Genomic DNA, 24,469 nt, shown 5'->3' with positions numbered 1-24,469 from the left:
AGGGTGTATAGTGTGCCCAGCCTCTGCTTATAAAATGAAAATGCCCCAGGAGTATTGATACCTCCAGTTGCTGTGAGGCCTAAGATTTCTGTCCCTGGAGGGATCTGAAAGTGGCCAGGGAGTGGTGCTTTGCACCCATTTATTCATTTATTCATACTCAGTCAAATGTTCATTCAACAAACATTTGTGGCACACCTGCTCTTGTGCCATCGGAGAGACCTAAATATCACCTCTTGAGCCCCTGCCCACTTCATCTTAAGCCCCAGCTGCTCATCTAAGCAATGGAAGGTGGGGTGGGGAGACCTCCATGGTCCCTTTCTGTCCAGACAACAGTCCTAACTCAACCTGAAGGCAAGAAGACTGGCTGGGATGCGGTGGGTTTGTGGAGCAAAGTGGGTGCTCATTCACTCAGCACACCCAGAACACCCACTTTTAGCTGGCCCTGTGCTGGGTGCTGGGGATATATGGGTGGATAAGGGCCAGCTGGTCCTGATGACAGAGTGGGCACAGGGAGGCAGACGTGAGCCTGCAATCATGATTCCGTGTGGGTTCAGAAAAAGGAGTAGAAGTGACATTAAGCTGGGTTGTGAGGGACCAGACTGACAAGGGGAGAGGGAAGGCGCATGGAAGGAGAGGGAGGGGCATTCTAGGCATTGGACACAGAGTGTGCAAAGGCCTGACAAAGGGGTGTACCTGCAGATAAGAGGTGATGGTGGGACAGTAGATGAGGCCGAGTGGGCGGTCACCTTCGTCCCCACCCACGGGCCCAGGCATGTTGACAGGAAGACAAGGCCATAGGTTGGGTCCAGGAAGGCAGGGAACAGCAAAGCCAAACAGATTTGCTTTTTTTCCCTTGTTTTTGAGACAGGGTCTCGCCCTGTTGCCCCGGCTGGAGAGCAGTGATCATACCTCACTGCAACCTCAAATTCCTGGGCTCAAGGTTTCCTCCTGCCTCAGCCTTCTGAGCAGCTGGGACTACAGACACACACCACCACACCTGGCTACTTTTTGTATTTTTTGTAGAGATTAGGTTTCACTATGTTGCCCAGGTGGTCTCGAATTTATGGGCTCAAGCTATCCTCCTGCCTCAGCCTCCCAAAATGTTGGGATTACAGGAGTTACCCACCATGCTGGGCCCAGATTGCATTTAAATGTTGGCTCTGCCATGACTTGTCGTGTGATGGAGCCTCTCTGTGCCTCAGTTTCCCTATCTGTAATGGGAGCTTGCACTGTCTACCTCCTAAGGATGTTGTAGGAATTAAAGGAATGACTGAAGGGAAGAGGCCGGCCCTGCATTTAGCACAGGATGTGGCTCCAGATATCTTAGCCTGTACATGGCGCTCAAGAGGGTGCGTGGGTCAGGGCCATGCCTTCTGTTGTGCCCGAAATTCCTTTTTCCTCTCAAGGGGGTGCCAGCAAAGGCCCTACCCTGGGGACATTTTTTTTGGGAGGAAAATCAACATTTTCCTCCCCTCATGGCTCAGCCTCATCTTTCCCCACTCCCTGCCTCTGTCCCTCTTCTCCCTTCATCCAACACCCCCTCCGCCCTGACTCCCCCGCAACAGCCTCCTCCCCCACCCTCTCCTCTCTCTCCATGTGCGGCGGGCCGGGGAGGGCCTTTCCATTGTACTATCTTTGGGCCCTAAATTAAAATTGATGACATCTTGAAATGAGCAGTGAGGGTAATTTTGCTTCTGAGCCGGGATGCTAATGAGGCCCCTTAATGGTGCAAAGGCGGAGTTGACGGGTTGTGTGTCACGCGCCGCCGCAGTGAGGGGGGTAATGGCCGCGGTAAGTGCCCGTAATTACACCCTGTCTTGCTGTATTTTGGCAGGCCTGGTGGGAGAGTGGGGGCTCAATCACCGTTGGCAGGGGCACCCCCCACCCAGCACGGGACTGACAGCCAGAGATACCCACTTCCACCCAGCCAGGCCCCTCGACTCCAGCCTCACCTAGAATGAGGGGCCTGGGCACAGCCCCCTTGCCCCATGCACACATGGCATGCAAAACACATAGTCACACATGCCGCAGTCAGACCATTGTGCACCCCCACCCCCACTCCACACATAACTCCACAGCCTGGGCACTCCCCCAGTATGCACAAAGCACACGCATAGACACACACACACATGCATAGACACACACACACATGCACACTCACCCGTTATGCTCCCCCGTACACTTCTACACTCTGCAGATACACACTGCTCCATATACACAGCCTGCACAGCACACACACATGCACGTGCACACAAATACATTCTCAAACAGCACACACGCGTGGAGCGCCTACTGTGCCCTATGAGCTCTATGTCTGCCAACTCTACTCCCAAATCTTCTGAAATAGGTGTTATTCTCATTTTATGACACAGAAACTGAGCCTTGGGAGATTCAGCAACTTGTATAAGATCACACAGCTAGGCAGCGACAGAGACAGGACTGGAATCCAGCTGTTTTTACTTTGCAACCTTTCCAGCCCCCGTATTTCCTCCTATGTATGCATGCATATACACCTCTCACTGTACAAACACACGCATGCATGCACATGTGCACAGTCATCACCCGCAGATCACGTAGATCCTCTGTGCACCCAAAGACGCATACAAAGGCATTGTTCAAATACCTACGCGTTGCTGACACACATACGCAAGGTGTGCTTGGTGTGTACACACAGATGTGCACTTGTGTCACATGGTGTTTGCACTCCTCACACATGGTGAGCAAGATCTCATGGAGAAGGAAGCCTAGATTCCTACATGGGGAACTAGGCATATAGCCTCTCTAGGCTTCGGCATCTCAATCTCTAAAGAAGGGGAAATAAATACTACTCCACTTCCCTCCCCAGCACTTAACTGTTGTTAAGGCAGAATGACAGTCACACAAAGGACTGTGACGTGCCCTCCTACAAACCCCCAGCAGAATCACACACTGGGTGCACATACATGCATTGCACGAGTGTGCGTGCACTGTCCAAGTGGCATCTAAGCTCTCTGTACACACAGCATTGTATTTAGACACATCTCTGCACATACACTGTACACATGCTGTGAATACACATCACAGCACCTGTGCAGTACCCTAAGTGTACCTGCCAGTGAAACTGGAAACCCCACAAAGCCCATGGGTGCTGGTCATGTGTATATACTACATCCCTCCCTCCTCCCCCCAAAAATGTGTATCAATTCTATGATTACGATAGAGGTTAAAAGTATAGACTTTGGAGTTTGACTGCCCAGGCTCTTGGCCTGGGTCTATCACTTTATTTGCTGTATGACCTCAGGCAAATTACTTAACCTCTCTGTGCCTCATTGTCTTCCTCTGTTAAATGGGGATAATAATAGTATATCTGCCTCAAGGGATGCTGTCAGATTAAATGAGTTGACAGATGTAAAGCACTTAGTGCCTGGCATGCAGTAAGCCCCAGTGAGTGTTGTGATAAGGTGGACAACTACACCAAAGGAACATACCTCAGGGTGTGACAAGCACCAAGAAGCAGGCAGTGGAGGGCAGAGGAGGGAACACTCATATACGGCTGGGGCAGTCGAGGAGGGCCTCCTGTAGGAAGAGTGATTAGGGCTGAGCCTTGAAAAACTGTAGTTCCGTTTACTGAGTTCCTGCACTGTGCCAGGCCCTGTGCTACGTGCTTTACATGAGTTATCCCAGTGAGCCTTCTGCGAACCCTGGCAGGTGACCATGGTTATGTCCATGTTAGAGATGAGGAGGAAAAGGTGCAGAGAGACTCGGTAACTCGTCCAAGGACAACAAGGGCCTAGATAAGAGAAGGAGAGGAGGCGCAGGAATTCCAGGCGGGATGTGCAGCTTGTGTTAGAAATAGAGCAACAGATGGGAAACACACCCAGAGGGCCTTCCTTGCTACACTGTCACAGTTTCCAGTTAATGAGAAGGGGGTGAGCATCTGGAGGGGGCGCTGACCTAATTGCTGTGTCTCTTGCAGTGACAACAGGGACCTGTAGGGGGTGGGAGTGGCTGGCACTGCCCACAGCATGCTCAGGGCAGGGGCCAGAGCTGGGCATCTGATTCACCTCCCTTGCCCCCTCCCCTACCAAGAGCCAGGGCTTGACCCAGTTCGGAAAGAGGTGGGTGCTCCCGCTTAGGCCCTGGAGACCAGGCCTGGATCCCTGGAAAGGGACCTGGACAGGTGAGAAGCATGGAGGAGTTGGTGAGGGGTCAGTGAGCAAATCTCTGTCCACTCCACCCTGAAGCCAGCACCACCGCACCCCAGGGCTGGTTCCTGGAGACGCCTACATGAGGAATAAGCTGTGGGCCAGGACACTGAGGCTCCCCTCAAACTGGCCTTAATATCCCTGTTGCCTCATGTCCATTAAACTGTGCAGGGCCTGACAAGCTCATTCACCACCCCTTGAAGAGATCATGGACTTTTTTCCCCTCAACGTTTTTCATGGGCTGTTCCTATTTGTAGTGCAGTTCTTGACATTCAGCAAACAGCTCCCCACAAATAGCCTCCTGTCCCCCAACCCCACAAATAACCTCTAGCCCTCCTCACCCACGCGCCCACACTTTTTTCTTGCTAGCATACAGAAGGGGGCTAGGTGTGGAAGGAGGGGAAGGGTCATGGCTTCCGAGGCCTGGGACGTGGGTTGGCATCCCACCTCCTCCCCTTCCTAGTGTCGGGGCTCGGGGAAGTCCTCCACCCTTATCTCTGTGCCTTTGCTTTTTCCTCTTTGGTCAGGTGGGGACAAGGCAACCTCCCAGGCTGGGGTGTCTCCAGGGTTGGTGTGAATCACATCCAGCACAGCACTTGGCCCATGCTGCGGCGGGGGTGGTACCCAAGGAGGGATCACAGCATTTATTGTCCAGATCAGGAGACTCTGAAAGTGGAAGGGGACACTTTTAATGATCACACCAGGGCAACACATGACAACTGGGACTGTCTTGGGAGCAGCAAGACGCATGATCACTGGTCTATGAAGTGTCTGCAGCCTTTCTGTCCACCCTACCTGGTGGGATGGGCTGGGGCCTCTGTGTACACACATGGAATGGCTAGGGCTGGGCCACCTTGGGGAAGCACAACAGGCTGGGTACGGAGGTGTATAGAGAGGTGGGAGCAGTCTCAGGAGCCAGAGATGACATCCTAGACACAAGGAAGGCGGAGCTGTTGGGAGTGGCCCCCAAGGCTAGACAGAGGAGAGGAAATCTGAGGGTGGGAGAGAAGGGTGGGGGGACTCAAATCTGCAGACAGGCTTGGAGGTATGAACAACCTCCATTCCAGATCACAGTGGCAGCCGCCCTCGTGGAGCACCTGTTTGGCAAAGAAGGCACTGCTCTGAGTACTTTTCACGCATTTGCTCATCCAATCCCCACAACAAGCCTATGGAGAGGGTACTATCCTTGTCTCCATTGTACAGAGAAGGAAACTGAGACACAGAGGGGTTGAGTAACTCGCCCAATGCCACACTGCTAGGAAGGACAGAGCTGAAATTTGAGCCCAAGCAGCCTGCTCCTGTTCCCTGGGGGCCCTCCATTCTCCTGCCTCTGCAGAGAAGTTAAGCTGTGTTGCTGGGGGGCAGATGGCTCCATGGAAGGGGCAAGTCCGCTTCCCAGCCCAGGTCCCAGTTTCCAACACTGTGGGACCCGGGAAATTCTGCAGGAGGCTGCCGGGCCAGGGGAAAGCAGCTTGGCTTTGGAGACGGCCTGCTTGGACCTGGCTCCACTCCTCACTGGCAGTGCGAACCTCCCGGGTATATTTGTCAATTTTGTGGAGCCGGTCTCCTCAGCGTGGAAGAGGCCTGTTCCGTTGGGCGTCGGGAGGTTCAATATTCTCAGCGGTGGGAGGCGACTGGCGTGAGATGGGCCTTTCAAGAAGGCTAGTTCCCTCTCCCTCTCTGAGCTGGGCCTGTCCTGGGCTCCCCTCACCCCAGGAAGGAAGAAACTCAGCGCTCTGGAACACCTGCTTTACTTCTCATCTGGGCCAGGGGTTTGAAGGAGGAGGGCTGCAAAGGCCAGGATCCAAGATGCTCAGTGATCATTTGTGTCTCGATTATGGAAGGGCAGCTAGCTTCAGGCCAGGGCGGTGGGTGCTATTCCAGCCGAGGCTCTGGAGCGGGCTGGGCTTATGCACTGGGCTGGGTGGTGGGGCTGCCACCAACTGCGCCCCTCAGGTACCTTAGCTGGTAGGTCCTAGGAAAGGGGTGGGGGACAGAGGGGGCTGCCTCCTAATGAACAATTAGTGTCTGCTGCGTGGCTAATCATGTGGTTCCGTGTAATTAAGAAGTTAATTAGTGCTGTGTCAATTAAGGTTTAATTAGTCCCCTCTTCAGAGAAGCCTGAAAGACCCTCCTGCTGGAAGCTTCTGGAATGGAAGGTGGGGGAGCGGGAGGCAGATGGAAGAGGGGACAGTGGGTGTGGAGGGGGCCCCACTTCCTTTTGTGCCCCTCCCAGTTCTGGGATCAGTGACTTGCTGCCCCCAGCCCCACCTGACTGGCCCTGGTCATGACGACTTTGGGGCCCTACAAGGCTCTCTTCTACCGCCAGGGCTTGCTCACCCCAGAGCGATGCTACCCTGTGGCGCTCTTGTGGAAGGCCCTCTTAAGCCACTGCACCCGGTTCTCTACATCTGCTTTTGGGTAACTTTCTTTTTCTTTTCTTTTCTTTTTTATTTTGAGACAGAGTTTCGCTCTTGTTGCCCAGGCTGGAGTGCAATGGCATGATCTTGGCTCACTGCAACCTCTGCCTCCCAGGTTCAAGCGATTCTCTGCCTCAGCCTTCCCGAGTAGCTGGGATTATAGGCATGCGCCACCACCCCCGGCTAATTTTGTATTTTTAGTAGAGATGGGGTTTCTCCATGTTGGTCAGGCTGGTCTCGAACTCCTGACCTCAAGTGATCCACCCACCTCGGCCTCTCAAAGTGCTGGGATTACAGGCGGGAGCCACCATGCCTGGCCGTCCCTACTCTTTTTTACCACTCCCTTCTTCCATGATGGACATCATTGAACATAAGACTTTCAAGCACATCTTGGATAATTTCTTTAGGACACGACTAAGAGAAAAGATGAGGCTTTTGGTTTGATCTTCTACTAACCCTCCTCTGCCCTTGCCATCTAATCAGTTACTTGGGGCCATCGCTGCCCTGACAGCCTCTTTTCTCTAGTGTCTGTTCAACCCACTGCAGCTGCCACATGCCTGCTTCCTCTGCCTTTCATCTTTTTACTCTTGATGGTATGAGCACAAATTGGCTCCACCTTCCAGGAAGTTCTGACCTGGACAGTTCCCTGGTGCTTCCACGAGGAAACCCACAATCCTTGGTGGTCCCTGTGTCGTATCCCCAGCCTGGCCGTTGGCTACTTCTCTGAGTTCCCCCAATCATTCAGCTGGACAAGGCTCCTCTCCTGTCCAGAGGTGCCCATCTCTGACCTTCTGCAACTGCTTCTGTTGGATTTTCCTCTGAACTCCACATATCCCAAACCAAACACCAGCTGCTCCATGAAACTCTTCCTGATTCCCTCCACTCAGAGGGATGTTTCCAACTTCAGAGCAACAAAGGATGAAGGAGGCTGGCAGAGATTATGCCTCCTGCTTGACCTCCTGCCAGGTGTGCGCAGGATGGCATTGCTGGGCCATGGCAGCGTGTGGTCAGTGAGAGTCGTGCAGTAAGCCCCTACTCTCTGAAGGGAAGAAGGCACTGAGCACCGTCACTCTGACCCAGAGCCATCCTTGCATTTCAACAATCATTTCTAAGCATTTTCTGAATACCAGGCCCTGATCTAGGTCAGGAAACAGACAGATGAATAAGACTAACCCTTGCCTATAGTTTAGTAAACAGCCCCTTAGGAAGCAACATGGGGAGTGCCTGGGGCTCCTGGGAATGCAAAGGAGAGGCCTCCAGCACCACCTCCAAGGTGGGCACTGCTGGTGTGACTGGCACGAGACTTCGTCTCCCTCCTCCCATCCCCCAACCCCGAAGGGGTAGCAGGAAGATCCACTGGGGGAGGGAAGCAGAGAGATTTGGCTGGAGGAGGGAGGAAATGAAATGGAGAACAGAGATAATTGTTCCCATTTGGCAACTTTTTCTAATTAGGGACCAATTATGTCCTTGGGTACCTAATCGGGGACCTGGTAGATTCTCTAATTTGCTAGGTAATTACTGGCCAGTAGTTCTACCAGCATGAAATTTTGGGGAAAAATACGTGATCACAATTGAATTTTCTCTTGTTTCAGACGCTTTGCCCAGAAGACAAGCTGGGTGCTCTGAGCTCTCTTTTGCCTCTGTTAACACCGCTTCCCGCCACCTGTCTGTCCTCAGGCTTCCACTGGGCTGTGTACCCTTCCTGGTCTCTGAGCTCTAGGAGCTGGCAATCTAGCTGGAAACCATCAGCCAACACCACAGGGATATGGGGACATCAGTGTTTTTGTCTCCCTCGAATTCATCCAGCTTTTGGTAACACGGAATTACTAGGTGTGGGAAACTGTTCTAGGTAACACACATACACAGGCACAGACAGCTTTATTAAATTCCACAACCCACTGATATGGGCATCATTGTTCATCCCATTTTACAGATGAGAAAACTGAGGTACTAAGAGGTCAAGTTAAATATAGGAATTTACCCTAAAGAAATGATCCAAGATGTGCTTGAAGGTTTTATGTTCAAGGATGTCCATCAGGGTGTCATTTATAACATCCAACACAATCGGAGCTAGGGCAGACAGTCCGGTCTTCAGTGCTCACACGCTATTCCATATTGTACCTTTCCATTAAATTGCTCTGCCTCAGTTCTCCTCTGTGAAATCATTCCTAACCACAATGCAATACCACCTTACTCCTGCAAGAATGGCCATTATCGAAAAATTAAAAAATAATCAAAGTTGGCGTGGATGTGGTGAAAAGGGAACATTTTTACACTGCGGGTGAGAATGTAAACTAGTACAACCACTATGGAAAATGGTGTGGAGATTCCTTAAAGAACTAAAAGAACTGGCTGCGTGCAGTGGCTCACGCTTGTAATCCCAGCATTTTGGGAGGCTGAGGTGGGTGGATCACAAGGTCAGAAGATAGAAACCATCCCGGCTAACATGGTGAAACCCTGTCTCTACTAAAAACAAAAAATTAGCTGGGCGTGGTGGCACGTGCCTGTAATCCCAGGAGCTTGGGAGGCTGAGGCAGGAGAATTGCTTGAACCCAGGAGGCTGAGGTTGCAGTGAGCAGAGACAGCACCACTGCACTCCAGCCTGGGTGACAGAGCGAGACTCCATCTCAAAAAGCAAAACAAACCAAACCAAACAAACAAACAAAAAGAACTAAAAGAACTAAAAGGACTAACATTTGATCCAGCAATCCCACTCCTGGGTATCTACCCAGAGAAAAAGAAGTCATTATACGAAAAATATACTTGGACACACATGTTTATAGCAGCATGATTCACAATTGCAAAAATGTGGAACCTGCCCAAATGCCCATCAGTAAACGAGTGGATAAAGAAACTGTGGCGCATATATATATATATATATACACATATATGACAGAATACTATTCATCCATAAAAAGGAAATAATTAATGGCATATGCAGCAACCTGGAGGGATCGGAGATTATTATTCTAAGTGAAGTAACTCAGGAATGGAAAACCAAACATTGTATGTTCTCACTTATAAGTGGGAGCTAAGCTATGAGGATGCAAAGGCATAAGAATGACACAATGGACTTTGGGGACTCTCGGGAAAGGGTGGGAAGGGGGTGAGGGATAAAAGACTACAAATTGGTTCAGTGTATACTGCCTGGGTGATGGGTGCACCAGAATCTCACAAATCACCACTAAAGGATTTACTCGGCCAGGCGCGGTGGCTCACGTCTGTAATCCCAGCAGTTTGGGAGGCCAAGGCGGGTGGATCACGAGGTCAGGAGATCAAGACCATCCTGGCTAACATGGTGAAACCTCGTCTCTACTAAAAATACAAAAATTAGCCAGGCATGGTGGCAGGCGCCTATAGTCCCAGCTACTCAAGAGGCTGAGGCAGGAGAATGGCGTGAACCCGGGAGGCGGAGCTTGCAGTGAGCCGAGATGGCACCACTGCACTCCAGCCTGGGCGATAGAGCGAGACTCTGTCTCAAAAAAAAAAAAAAAAAAAAAAAAGAATTTACTCATGTAATCAAATACCACCTGTTCTCCAAAAACCTATGGAAATAAATTAAAAAAAAGAACTAAAAACATGCTATGTACAGAAAGAAAGAAAAAAGTCTACTTCATAAAAAATAAAATAAAATGGCTTTATTGAGATATAAAGCCATTTATTGCACATATTTAAGTGTACAATTTGATAAGATTTGATGTATGTATCCACCCATGAAGCTATCACCACAGTCAAGATAGTGAACATATCCATTACCCCCAAAGGGTTCCTTATGATCCTTTGTGATCCCTCCCTTTTGTTTCTCCCTATCCCACCTCCAACCCCAGGCAACTACTGATGTGCTTTCTGTACAATAGATTAGTTTGTACTGTTGAGAATTTCACAAAACTGGAATCATAGAGAATGCACCTATTTTTCTCTGGCCTCCTTTAGTAGGCATAATTAGTTTTGTCTGTGAATAATGAGATGCATAACTGAGACACATTCATGTTTTTTCATGTATCAGTATTTCTTTCCCTTTTAATGGCTGAGTAATATTCCATTGTATGGATATACCACAAGGTTTTGTTTATTCATTCAAATTTAAAGACATTAGGTTGTTTAGAAGTTTGACTATTGTGAATAACACTGCTATGAACATTTGTCTACAAATATTTGTAGGGACTAGTGCTTTCATTTCTCTTCAGTAAATACCTAGGAGTAGAATGGCTGGGTCATGAGGTGGGTGTATGTTCAACTTTTTAAGAAATTGTTGGCCGGGCGCAGTGGCTCACACCTATAATCCCAGCACTTTGGGAAGCCGAGGCAGGTGGATCATTAGGTCAAGAGATTGAGACCATCCTGGCCAACATGGGGAAACCCCGTTCCCTAAAAATAAAAAAAAATTAGCTGGGCATGGTGGCAGGCACCTGTAGTCCCAGCTACTTGGGAGGCTGAGGCAGGAGAATCACTTGAACCCGGGAGGTGGAGGTTGCAGTGAGCCAAGATTGCGCCATTGCACTCCAGCCTGGCGACCGGGTGAGACTCCGTCTCAAAAAAAAAAAAAAAAAAAGAAATCGCCAAAATGTTTTCAAAGTGATCATATCATTTTACATTCCCACTAGCAATATATGAGAATTCCAATACTTCCACAGCCTCAATAATATTTGGTGTGGTCAGTTTTTAATTTTGGCCATTCTAATAGATATATAGTGATATCTCATGGTGGGTTTAATTTTAATTTCTCTAATAACTAATGATGTCGAACATCTTTTCATATGTTTACCTGTATCTTTTCTTTGGGGGAGTGTCCAAATCTTTTGCCAGTTTGTTGGCTTGCTTGTTTTCTTTATTGAGTTTTGAGAGTTCCTAATGCATTCTCGATACAAATCTTTTATCAGATATCAAATCCTTTGCCACTTTCCTGGTAAGGAGTTCAGAGAGCTCCTCCATTTTTCTCGCAGAGAAACTAATGCTAAGGGAAGGAAGCACATCAGTCAATACGTTTCCAGCTAAAAATAATAGAAAACCCAACTAAAGTGCTTAAGAATGATTCTATAACAGGATGTTCAGAGATAGTGTGGTTCCAGGGTTGGTTAATTCAGTGGTGAAGATGTCATAAGGAGTAGATAGTTTTCTTCTTTCCACTCTGGAGTTCTTGAGAGTTTGTCTTGACCTCATAGACTGACTCCCTTCAATAGGCCCAAGATGGGTCTTTTTAAAAAAAATTCATTCAAATATTTTTTTGAGCAGTTAAGGAGATACAAAGGTGATTTAAAACATGGTCAGAGGTGAGGCAAATGCACAAGTAATAGAAAGCGAAGGGCAAGATTCACTGAATCACAGCAGTCAGAGAAAGTGCTTTTGGGAACCCAATTGTTTCCAGCCTGAAGAGCCATGGTGGCAAATCAAAAAAGGGGATTGAGATTAAAATAGAAGACTTCAGTCCGGATTGTTGGTGACACTCAGTATGGACTATATTTGTCTCTCCTTTTCCTGTCTCCCCATCTTTGGGCTTAATTTACCAGTAGTGCCCAGGACTGTTCCATGTGCTTTTTCTATACTTGCTTGCATTTTTGTTTTAATGTCTTCTACAGAATGAGGTCCTTTGGGTGTTTTAGGAGTCTTTTCCTGTTTTTTAAAGGATTCTTGTCCTTTTGATCTTGGTGTTGATGATGGTTTTGAGACTTTTCCATTCTGATCTGACTTTTGTGCATTTCTGGCTGGAGTGTCTTGTATAGATTTCTTCACTGGCACTTCTTCAGTTTCCTCATCATCAAAATCATCTTCATCATCATCATCATCACCATTATCATCTTCATCAGCAGCAAGTTTTATTTTTATTTTCTGTGGAATCTTGCTACCACTTCCAGGGGCAGACTGCTTTCCAGATATACTTAAGAGTTTCACATCCTCCTCCTCTTCACCTTCTGACTCTGCATCTTCCTCCACAGCTACTAAGTGCTGTCCACTAACATGCACTTGCCCTGAACCACACTTCAACCATAAGCCCACTAGTGGTGTTATTTCAAAGGCCCCAAGGGAAACCATTGGTTGTGCAGACGTTTTCAAAGTTGCTAGTGTTACTTTAATTGGACTGCCTTTGTAATTCATTGCCTCTGCTTCAACAATGTGCAATTCATTCTTTGCACCAGCCCCTTAACTGACTGTTCTTAAAGATAACTGGTGCTCATTTTCATCATTATCCACCTTAAAGTGATCATCTTTGTCGGCCTTTAGTTCACAACTGAAAAGATAGTTCTGGGACCTCAGTGGGCTCATGTCCATGTCCATCAAATCTTCCATCAGGTGGTGCCACGCACTTAGGTGGGAGAGAAGGCAGATGGAGATAAACGACCACTGCTTGAGAGAACAGCTGCACAGGACAGAGTCACACCAGGGCGGCTCTATTTTTATAATCAGAAAGTTATAAAATAATTTTCAAATATTTTATACGAGACTGTGACTTGTTTTTTCATTCTCTTAACAGTGTCTTTTGGAGAATAGAAGTTCTTAATTTTGATGAAGTTGAATCCATCAATTTTTTAAAAAGATCTGTGCTTTTGTTGTTCCATCGAAGAAATATGTAGCAAACCCAAAGTCACAAATATTTTTCTCCTTTGTTTCTTCTGGAAGTTTTATAGTTTTAGATTTTGCACTTAGGCCTATGATCCATTTTAAGTTAATTTTTGCATATGGTGCAAAGTATGGTTCTCTTTTTTTTGCAGATGGATAGCCAATTGTCCTAGGACCATTTGTTGAAAAGATGATCTTGCTCCATTAAATCATCTTGTCACCTTTGTTGAAAATAAATTGATCAAGGCCGGGTGTGGTGGCTCATGCCTGCAATCCCAGCACTTTGGGAGGCTGAGGCTGGTGGATCATTTGGGGTCAGGAGTTCGAGACCAGCCTGGCCAACACAGTGAAACACCATCTCTACTAAAAATACAAAAAATTGGCCAGGTGTGGTGGGTCATGCCTGTAATCCCAGCACCTTGGGAGGCCGAGGGAGGTGGATCACCTGAAGTCAGGAGTTCAAGACCATCCTGGCCAACCTGGTGAAACCCTGTCTCTGCTAAAAATACAAAAATTAGCTGGGCATGGTGGCAGGCGTCTGAAATCCCAGCTACTCGGGAGGATGAGGCAGGAGAATCACTTGAACCCAGGAGGCAGAGGTTGCAGTGAGCCTAGATGGCGCCATTGCATTCCAGCCTGGGTGACAGAGCGAGATCCCGTCTAAAAAAAAAAAAAATATATATATATATATATATATACACAAAAAATTAGCCAGGCGTGGTGGTGCACACCTGTAGTCCCAGCTACTTGGGAGGCTGAGGCAGGAGAATCACTTGAACCAGGGAGGCAGAGGTTGTAGTGAGCCAAGACGGCACCACTGCACTCCACTCTGGGCAACAGAGTGAGACTCTGTCTCAAAATAATAATAAAAGAAAATAAATTGATCATATATGTATGGGTCCATTGCTGGACTTTCTATTCTGCAAATCTATTTGTCTGTCTTGATTACTGTAGCTTTATAAATCAGGTAGTATAAGTCTTCCAAACTTCTTATTTTTCAGAGTCTTTTGGCTCTTCTAGGTCCTTTTTCTCGGCATATAAATTTTAGAATCAGCTTATTGACTTCCACATAAAATCCTGCTGGGTTCTAACTGGGATTGCACTGAATCTATAGATCAATTCTGGAGAGAATTGACATTTTCACAATGTTGATTTTTTTATTAATAAACACAGTATATCTTTCCATTTCTTACTTAATTCCGCTCAGCAATATATTTTATTTTTCCAGTGTACCCAGTCTTACACATCTTTTTTCAGATTTATTCCTGAGTATTTAATAGTGTTTGATGCTATTGTAAATGTTTTTACAGGTAATTTTGGATTGACTAGCAGTTTATACATTTTATCGATTTTTCTCAGAGAATTGGCTTTTAGTTTCATTCATTTGATTTATTGTTAGTCTGTTTTCCATTTCATTGATTTCTGCTCTGTTCTTCAATATTTGTTTTCTGCTTATTTGGGGGTTTATTTGCTTTTCTTTTTCTAGTTTTGTCAGGTAGAAGTTTTGATCATTGATTTGAAACCTTTCTTTTTTTCTAATAAAAAGATTCTGTGGTACAAATTTCTCTCTAACTACTGTTTTAGCTGCAACCTACATTTATTTATTTATTTATTTATTTATTTATTTATTTATTTATTTTTTGAGACGAAGTCTCGCTCTGTTGTCCAGGCTGGAGTGCAATGGCATGATCTCACCTCACTGCAACCTCCACCTCCCAGGTTCAAGCGATTCTTCTGCCTCAGCCTCCCGAGTAGCTGGGATTACAGGCGCATGCCACCACACCTGGCTAATTTTTGTATTTTTAGTAGAGATGGGGTTTCACCATGTTGGCCAGGCTGGTCTCACACTCCTGACCTCAAGTGATCTGCCCGCCTCGGCTTCCCAAAGTGCTGGGATTACAGGCATAAGCCACCACGCCTGGCTACAACCTACAAATTTTGATATGCTGTGTTTTGCTTTCATTTTCATTCTGCCCAAAATATTTCTTGGCGTGTGTTAGTGGTGGGGGTAGAAAGCCATGAAAGGGCCTCCCTCCCGCAACCCTGTGCCGGCACCCCGGACTGCCCCCTCCTCTACAAGGCCCCCACTTCCTCCTTCCCTTCCCCGCAGCTGGATGCTGGGGCTTTGGCAGCAACCCTGCCAGCCCAGGCTGGATCTGGAGACTACAGAACTATAGGGTGATCCTGGCTGGGAATGTGTATGGTAAGGGCCTTTCAGAAGATGGGGCTCACATGGGACTTTCAGGAATGTGCAGACACTGTAGTCACTCAGGGGCTCTGAGCTTCCAGAACTGGGATGTCAGCAGGCTTCGTGAAAATGATTCTGGTGGCCTCTGCAAGGCAGAGGATCTGATGGGGCCCCGTCTTAGTCCATTTGGGCTGCTGTAACAAATGAGTGGCTTATAGACAACAAAAATTTATTCCTCACAGTTCTGGAGGCTGGAAGTCTGAGGTCAAGTGTCAGCATAGCCAGGTCCTGGTGGCGACCCTTTTCCCAGTTGCAGACGGCTGTCTCTTACTGTAGCCTCATGTGGTGGAAAGCAGAGAGCTTGCTCTCTTCCTCTTCTTATAAGGATGCTCATCCCATCATAGCGATCCACCCTCATGACCTCATTACCCCCCGAAGGCCCCACCTCCTAATACCATCCTATGATGGCTTAGTGTGTCAACATATGAATTTTGAGGGGACACAAACGTGTGCACCGCAGGTCAGTTGGCCATTGTGTCTGTCATTTGCCTATGTATCCTCAGACACATTCCTTGCCCTTTGTCTGCTCTGCTCTGCACCACAGGGACGATGGTCCTTGCAGCCTCTGTTTCTGGGGCTCCTATTTCAGCTGGCTTCCATCTGAGTTCAGCCAGTGGGGCCACTGGAGGGAGTTCACAAGCTAGAAGGAAGGGAGAAGCCAGGGAGTTTGTCTCCCTTTCTTTGCCTTGGGTGGGCTCTCCAGAAGCAGCTGTCTCCTCTGTGGCTCCAGCTTCCCCAGGCCGCCTTCCACAATCACAGCTTCTGCTAGGCAGCCCCCTCACCACTGTGGTTTTAGCTCTTTCCACATGGTTCTGGCTTCTGGGCTCTGGTAACACCTAACACTACCTCCTCCTATTTTCTCTCTATCCCTTGTTGGTATTGCTAATCTCTGGGGTGCCTCATCATACCATTGGCATCTTGGTTCTTCCATCATTCATGTAATCTATTCCCTGTATTAACTGCCTCTCCTACCACCACACACACACACACACACACACACACACACACACACACACACACACACACACACACAGAATTTGGAATACACTGAATTGTCCTAACTGGCTCCAACTGATAGATTCATCATCCAAAATGGAATGCCCCCTTTGGCTAGAGTTTTAGGAAAAGATCCCCAAGAGGTGGCAGGCCTCCTTTATGGCTGAGTCACCCATCTGCAGTCCAAGTTCAAGGTATTATCAAGTTCAGGGATGCCACATTGTCCCACTTCAAGGGGCACCATTCACATAGAATTGAAGCCCTTCTCTGGGTAGCAGGGTTGCTTTCACTTAATATACTGGCAAGATGCAAGGCACATTTTAGTAGAAAGAATCACTTGGAGCCGGGCACGGTGGCTCATGCCTGTAATCCCAGCACTTTGGGAGGCCGAGGTGGGCAGATCACCTGAGGTCAGGAGTTCGAGACCAGCCTGGCCAACATGGTGAAACCCCGTCTCTACTAAAAATACAAAAATTAGCCAGGTGTGGTGGCGGGCGCCTGTAATCCCAGCTACTCAGGAGGCTGAAGCTGGAGAATCACTTGAACCCAGGAGGTAGAGGTTGCAGTGAGCCAAGATGGCGCTGCTGCACTCCAGCCTGGGGGACAAGAGTGAAACTCCGTCTCAAAACAAACAAAAAATCACTTGGGGCCTCTGTCTTTCGGGGAATGAGATGTGTCTTGAGCATCTGTTTTTGTTTTGTCCTCCCAATGCTTCCCTGCTTCTTCTGGAACAGTATACCCCACACTTTGGGAACTGCTCCTCTCCTCCTCCGTGTGGTTCTGATGAAGCCATCAATTACCAAAGCTCCTTCTCCAACAGAGGTAAACAGATGACCCAGGCTTGACCAATCAATGTATCCAATGAAACACTGATTCATCCAGAGGATGGGCATGTGATCCCAGAGAGCCATCCAGCGTCCTGTCCTGGGACTGAAAAACTATGCAAAGGGTCCTTTCTCTCACCAGGGTTGCTAAGATTTCTGGTTTCTGTTCATCTTGTTTTCTCCCCACCCACCAGTGTGGAGGAGATCTATCTTCAATAGGAGACATGGAAGCCATCACACAGGGAATCTCAGAGTTGAGACAGAAGGAAGAAGACAGAGAGAGAATCCCAGTGGCTCTGGGTCCCCAGCTCCCATCCTGATTCCTGAAGCTCTTTCTTTAATTTTACAAATACCAGAGTGTTCCTTCCAGCCATGAGAGCCAATAAATTCCTTTTGTGCTTAAGTTGGTTTGCACAGGATTTCTGTCACTAACATGGTAGACACAGAGCTCTCTGAATTCCTTACCAGGAAAGTGAGACTTTAGGGCAACTCCTCCATTCATCTCACAGAGAAACTAATGCCAAGAGATGGGAGTGCATCAGTCAGTACGTTTCTAGCTACAAACAGTAGAAAACCCAATTAAAGTGGCTTAAGAATGATTCTATCACAGGAAGTTCACAGGTAGTGTGGCTCCAGGGTTGGTTAATTCAGGGGTGATGGTGTCATAAGGAGTAAATAGTTTTCTTCTTTCCACTCTGGAGTCCTTGGGAGCTTATCTTGACCTCCTAGACTGGCTCCCTTCAATAGGTCCAAGGTGGCTTGTTCTGTCTGGGTTACGGACAACAACCGCTTAGGGTAGAAATGGGAATATCCCTGTCTGATGTCCTAGAAGCCTCTGGAGAGTTTTACTCTTATGTTTCATTGGCAAAGATGGTGTCACATGCTTATTCCTAAACCAGGCACTGATGGGGGGATGAGACCACCGTGGTTGGCTTAGAGCAATCATGGTTCATCCACTGGAGCTGGGTTCTGATCTCTTTGAATCTCATGGCTGCTTGGAGAAGAGTAAACTAAATCCGAGGTCTGTTAAAAAAAAAAAAAAAAAGGAAGAAGGCGAGGTACAGTGGCTCATACCTGTAATCCCAGCATTACAGGAAGCTGAGGTGGGAGGATCCCTTGGGCCCAGGAGTTCAAGACCAGCCTGGACAACATAATGAGACTCCATCTCTACAAAATATAAAAAAGTAGCTGGGTGTGATGGTGCACGCCTTAGTCTCAGCTACTTGGGAGGCTGAGATGGGAGGATCACTTGAGCCTGGGAGGTTGAGGCTGCAGCATCACTGCACTCCACCCTGAGGAACAGAGAGATTTTGTCTCAAATATATATATATATATATATAAAATAAAAAAAGAAGAGGCAAATGGCTGTTGGGTAGGGTAGTTGAGACAGCTAGCTGTCCCCTCATATCTAGTCACCCTTTCTTCCACAGTAATAGAAATTTCAGCTGGGCATTTGGCCACCCAGAATAAAGATGACATTTTCTAGCCTCCTCATATCGTTTGGCTATGTCCCCACCCAAAATCTCATCTTGAATTGTAATCCCCATAATCTCCACGTGTCAAGGTTGGGACCAGGTGGAGTCAATTGGATCATGGGGGCAGTTTCTCCCATGCTGTTCTCGTGATAGTGAGTGAATCTCCTGAGATTTGATGATGAACATGTAAGCATCTGGCATTTCCCCTGCTTGCACTCACTCTGTCCTGCCGCCCTGTGAAGAAGGTGCCTGCTTCTCTTTTGCCTTCTGCCATGATTGTAAGTTTCCTGAGGCCTCCCCAGCAGTGCGGAACTGTGAGTCAATTATCCTTTAAAAATCTTTTCTTTATAAATTACCCAGTCTCGGGTATTTCTTCATAGCAGTGTGAGAATGGACTAATACACCTCCTTTGCAGCTGAATGTGGCCATGTGACTAAGTTCTGGCTAATGGGAAGCTCGCAGAACTTTCACACACTGGCTTCCAGGAATCTTCTTGAAGAGGGCTCTGACATGAACCTTCCAAACAGGACAGGGGCTGAAACGCACCTTCTCTATGTGGTTTGTTCCCATGTTCACCTCACACTGAAGCTCATTCCCTGTGGCTGGCCCAGGTAGTAGAGTCCAAGGGAGAGTAGGTGGGGAGGGGCTCTGTGGCAGACCCTGGGGCTGAGTCCCCAAAGGTAGCCCCCTTTCTCCCTGCCCAACAGTGAGTTGAGTTTGTCTGGCCATCAATCATCACTTCCCTTGGTGGGTGAGGGCAGGTTCTGCCAATGCCTGCCTGTTCGCTGGTCCTTCTCAGGGAGGGGCACCCTGGCCCCCTTCTGCCTCTGGGGGCTTTTCTTCCACAGCCCAGCAGGCTAGGAGCGCTGGAGAACACTCCCCGCTGGGAACAGTCCCCAACCGGCGACCACCGGTTTGCTGTGTAAATATTGCAGTTCCCTCAGAAGCACGCGTCCAGTTGCCCACAGTGGTAACCAGCTTGATAACACTCCTCACTCCCCTACTGGTGTTTCCTGGAACCCCCTCCTCAGCAAATTATTTGCACTTCAAATTCTCGTTTAGACTCAGCCTCTGGAGGAGTCCAACCTGAGATGGAATATGATCCAGTGTGGGCAACGATGTAAGCAGAAGCCTGTTGGGGCTTCTGGAAACTGTTCCCTCCCTGCTCTGGTAAAAGGTGAGGGAGGAGAAGGCCCCCTTTTCCACCTGCCCTTTTTTTTTTTTTTTTTTTGAGACAGAGTCTCGCTTGTCGCCCAGGCTGGAGTACAGTGGTGTGATCTCGGCTTACTGCAACCTCCGCCAGGTTCAAGGGATTCTTGTACCTCAGCGTCCCAAGTAGCTGGCACGCACCACCATGCCCGGCTAATTTTTTGTATTTTTAGTAGAGACGGGGTTTCGCCATGTTGCCCAGGCTGGTCTCGAACTCCTGAGCTCAGGCATTCCACCTTCCTTGGCCTCCCAAAGTGCTAGGATTACAGGCATGAGCCACTGCGCCCAGCCCACCTGCCCTTTTTGTTCTCGAGGGATGCCATGTGTAAAGACACAATGCTTGGGGCTGCAGTAGCCATTTTGTGACTAGGAGGGGAGCCATGGACCACATTCTGGGCATGACGGAGCAGGAGGTTGGAAGCCAGGATCCTTGATGGTGTCTTTGACTTTCCTGATCAGCTCAGGGCTCACCCTCTTCTGCATTTCTAGTTAAGGAGACAATAAATGTCCTTATAGTTGAGGCCATATTTATTTGGGTTCTTTGCTGCTTGCTGCCGAACACATCAATATTGATACAAGCCTTGTCCCAGAGGTGTTACCTTTGAAATCAGCTCCTTTCACTACTACCTTGAGCCCTTGGGGTACAGCAGGAGGCAGAGGGGGGCACAGGCTTGAACTCCACAGGTGGCTGCGGGCCAGGGGTCCTGGACGGGAGAGGAACATGGGAGTGGCTAGTGTCTGGAGTCCCAAGGATAGGGGTGGGGAGGGCAAGAAGGTAAGTCCTCCGTTAATCCGGGCCAGGACAACCATTGTTATTGTTATTATCGTGAAGCATCTCGAGGCTCACACTCGTCCTGGCCTGGCTGGGCCCCCCTAATGGTCCCATAAATCCCAGCCATAAAGAGTAATGGGGGGAGACAAATGAGATAATTAGGAATAAATCTCAGCGCGGTCTCTATTCATCAGCGTCCCTAGAACTGGCCAATCTTCCGAGCCATTAGCCAGGTCCTAATTAATGCTGAGCTACCCAGCTCTGCGGAGGCTCCATGCCTGGGAGGGACCCGGGCTAAGGGGCATCACTGCCCCCACAGCCCACAGCGGGCGACCTTGGGAGGGGCCGGGGGCTGTGTGCCTGCAGCCTGCTGCTTCACCTTTCCATCTCCAAGGGCCTTACTTTGTCCGCACCCTCCTGTCTGCCTCCTTGTCTCTCTCCTTTTCTTCATCTTACTCCATCTCCCCGACTACCTTCAATCCTGTGTTTCTCTCTTATCAGATGGCCGCAGTCTATGTTGTTAGCTATCGAAGATCTGAGTTAGAAGGAATTGTGGGGGCCACCTGTAAAAACGCTCCACCATCTGTCCTTTCTGCCACCCTATCGATACCTGGGCAGGGACCTAATCTACACTGGCTCCCCCACGACAGTCCTTGGAACAGGGATGACCCCTGCCCTGCCCACTGCTGTGGCGGTCCCTCCCTCCTGGGGCAGTTCTTGCTAGCAGAGTATTCTCTCATTCCTGGAGCTGGGAATGCTCTTTCTGTTATGTCTGCTTCTCGGTCTTACCCCTACCTGCTGGAGGCTGAAAACAAGCCGCACTCTCCTCCTCAAGCTTCAGGTACTTGAAGGCCATTCTTGCCTTCTCTTCTCCAGCTAAATGTGCTGAGCTGCATGCGACAACTCGAGATTTCAAGCCGGGTCTCCTTTACTCAGGGACTTCTCTGTACCACCCATGGTAGTCTGACCCCACGGTAACTTCTGTTGTTTTAATCTGTTAGCTTTCTCCCCGTTTTTCTTGTAGCACCCCTACCTCTTTGGGAGGCTTCCCTTCCTTGATTCTATCAGGGTCTGGAGGGGTGGCCAAGTAGCCCACTCTCCCAGGCCACAGAGGCAGCACACGATGAGGCCTGGCCAGCCGCAGCCCTCCATCCCCTGGTACCGTGATTGGCTCAGGGATGAGCCTATTGCATGTGTGGGGCCAATCAGATTGCCTCCCTGGCCTTTGCTATGTGGCCCCAAGGCAGTAGAACTGAGATGGTGCCAGGTGGACAGTGTGTCTACCCCTTCCCACTCCACGTGTATCTGTCTGCAGTAGGAGGAAATGTGCCCCGCACCCAGAAAGAAGCAGACCCAGAGATGGCAGGGATTGTGAATGGGAAGATGGCTATGGCCTGGGGAAAAGCTGTGAAACCAGGTGGGAGGCAAGGAAGGGCTGGGAGATGGCTTTTCTCCAGAGGAGGCTGCGGTGATAAGAGGGCTGTGACTGTGGGTGCCATCCCATACCATGTGTCCCCACCATCCTAGGAAAGTCAGAGCAGAGGATCCTCTGCACAGAGATGACAAGGGACCGGGTCTGTGAGCTCTGTCCCCATGACCTGCTACTGCCCCACTGTGGCCCGAGCCTCCTGTTCCTGCTTCTCCCTCACCTCTCTTTGCCCAGGGCCAGCCCCAAGGATGACTAAGCTGTTTTCCAGCTTGGTCAACAAGTGGAGTCTCGCTGCCCCGTGCTCAGTCCTGGGAGTGTGTGCAGCAGTCGGCCTGAAAAGCCCAGAGACCAGCCCCAGCTCCCACGACTGGACCATCACCCTGGGGAGCAGGTGAAGCCGTTGAGGGTGACGGCATGGGGCAGGGGTGGACCTGCTCAGCCCAGTGTCAGAACTGCTTAGCGGTGTTCTGTCCTGGCAGCTCTGGAGCCATGGAGGCCACGGGGCCTGAAGCTCAGTTTGCCCTGCTCTGAGTATGAGAACAGGCTATGCCAGTTAAGTTCCAAATACAGGGAGAAGCTGATGGAGATTGTGGAGGCAGAGGGGTCTGGCTGATTGCCCTCCCCTCACAAACCAGCCCCTGGCTCAGCTACTTGCTGTGCCGTGGGGCCACCCCTCCTAGGTTTGGCACACAAGGTCACTGAGTGGTCATGGACAGTACTAGCCACGGATGGCTTAAATGGGACTCACCACCTTCTCTCCCACAAGCAGGGGGTGCTCACCTTGGTTTAGACAACCCAGGGGGTGGGATGGCCTCTTAAGATGTCTCCCGGGCAAAAATGGCCTGATCTGCTGCTCCAAAGGTGAAAGAAGACTGGAGAGAGGCAGGTGTTCCCTGGACACTGTGGCCACCATTACGGCTGCAGTCTACCCGCTCTTCCGTCGTACACACAGGGAACTAAGGCCTGGAGAGGAAAGCGCCTCTTCCCCGGGGCCCACAGCACAGCCAGGCCTAGTACTGTCTCCTGGCTCAGCTCAGCTATTGGAAAGCAGAGCCTGGGAGCCTGTGGTAGACCACGAGGAGAGGGAAGGGCCCAGAGCCAGGGCTTTTGCCATTTGCTGCCCGGCAGGGATAAGGGCCACCTGGGCAAAGACAGGGAGGTGAGGAAGGCAAGGCAGGCGTGGGACGAAGCTTGAATGGATAGGCATGAGTCTCCACAGCCCAGCCTCAGGCTGGCCAGGGGTGGCGGCGGCTGCAGGCTGTGAAATGTGTGAGTGTGTGTCTGTGTGTGCATAGATGTGGTGTGAGTGTGTGTGTGGGTGCGGGTGATGGAATGCATGAGCCTGCGGAATGTATGCGAATATGTGACTGTATGGAGAGTCTGTGTGAGTGTATGTGTGTGCGCGTATAGGGGTGAAGTGGGTGTGTGTTTGGAGTGTGTGTGTGTGTGTGTGTGTGCTGGGGGGGCTGGCTAAATCCTTCCCCTGTCCCGCCCCAACCCAGCTTAGCCTCTAGGGTTTCAGCCACTGTCCTAAAGAAAACAGCCTGGAGCCTGCAGCAGGAAATCGCTGTTTGGATTGCAGAGGCGCCTCTTCCTGCCACAGCCCTGCGGAGCGGAGAGGGCCAGGAGCAGGCCTTCCTGCCCACCTGGACCAGATATCGAGCTGGCCAGGAGCCCCTTCACCCCCTGATCTGGCCTCCCTAACACCCTTCGGACCCCAGCCTTGAGGACTGAATGGGAAAGTCTCCCACCGTTGTCTCTCCAGGGCAGTGGGAGAAGTGGATGCCCCCCAGGCTGAGTGAACCGAGGCTGGTACTCCCTCACAGAGGACAGCCGGGCAGTCCTGTCAATGGTAGGTCCAGCAATCCCACATCCACTAATGTTCTGCCAATACAGCTCATTCATGCAAAAGGGTGTGCCTTGCTTAGCCTTGTTTGTAACAAAGCACTTGGGAGTGGATTAAGCAGACCTGGGCGTCTCTGGACTGTGGCGCATCCATCCAGGGCAACTCAGCCAGCTCTCCGTGTGCTGGGAAGGAAGCTCCCCAAGACACGGCCAGGTGGGAAAAACAGGGTACAGGACAGTGTGTACAGGATCCTCACATCTTCGTAAAAAAAGAAAACACATACACGTAAATGCTTGTGTGTGCACAGATTAGTCTTTCAAACCTTCCGTACCTTGGGCAGGCAATAACTAAGAAAATATATAAAAATACGCACAAATAGATACATGAGTGCTGGGGGTGCCTCAGGGACCCTCTACCGGCTTGTGAGACCCCAGGCAGGTCCCTTCGTCTCTGTGTCTTGAATTTCTTGTGTGCTCTCAGAGGTCAGAAAACCTTGAAGATGGTGAAGTGA

The 24,469-nt window shown here is 49.4% G+C and overlaps 1 protein-coding gene across 1 annotated transcript; it reads right to left on the bottom strand.

Annotated features, from left to right (window-relative positions):
* Window positions 1–11,965: 11,965 nt before the first annotated feature.
* LOC129473310 (nucleophosmin-like) lies at window positions 11,966–12,914 on the bottom strand. Its single transcript, XM_063633240.1, has one exon. The coding sequence runs from the start codon at window positions 12,695–12,697 to the stop codon at window positions 12,059–12,061; it is 639 nt and encodes a 212-aa protein (XP_063489310.1). The 5' UTR covers window positions 12,698–12,914; the 3' UTR covers window positions 11,966–12,058.
* Window positions 12,915–24,469: the final 11,555 nt, after the last annotated feature.

Source organism: Symphalangus syndactylus, chromosome 23, assembly GCF_028878055.3.
Source record: "Symphalangus syndactylus isolate Jambi chromosome 23, NHGRI_mSymSyn1-v2.1_pri, whole genome shotgun sequence".
Lineage (NCBI taxonomy): Eukaryota > Metazoa > Chordata > Mammalia > Primates > Hylobatidae > Symphalangus > Symphalangus syndactylus.
The sequence above is the reverse complement of the archived record's forward strand: the minus strand, read 5'-3'. Positions and strand labels throughout refer to the sequence as shown.

Excerpts from the sequence above, each read along its gene's own strand:
- LOC129473310 (XM_063633240.1), bottom strand. The coding sequence starts at position 12,697 with ATGAATTACAAAGGCAGTCCAATTAAAGTAACACTAGCAACTTTGAAA.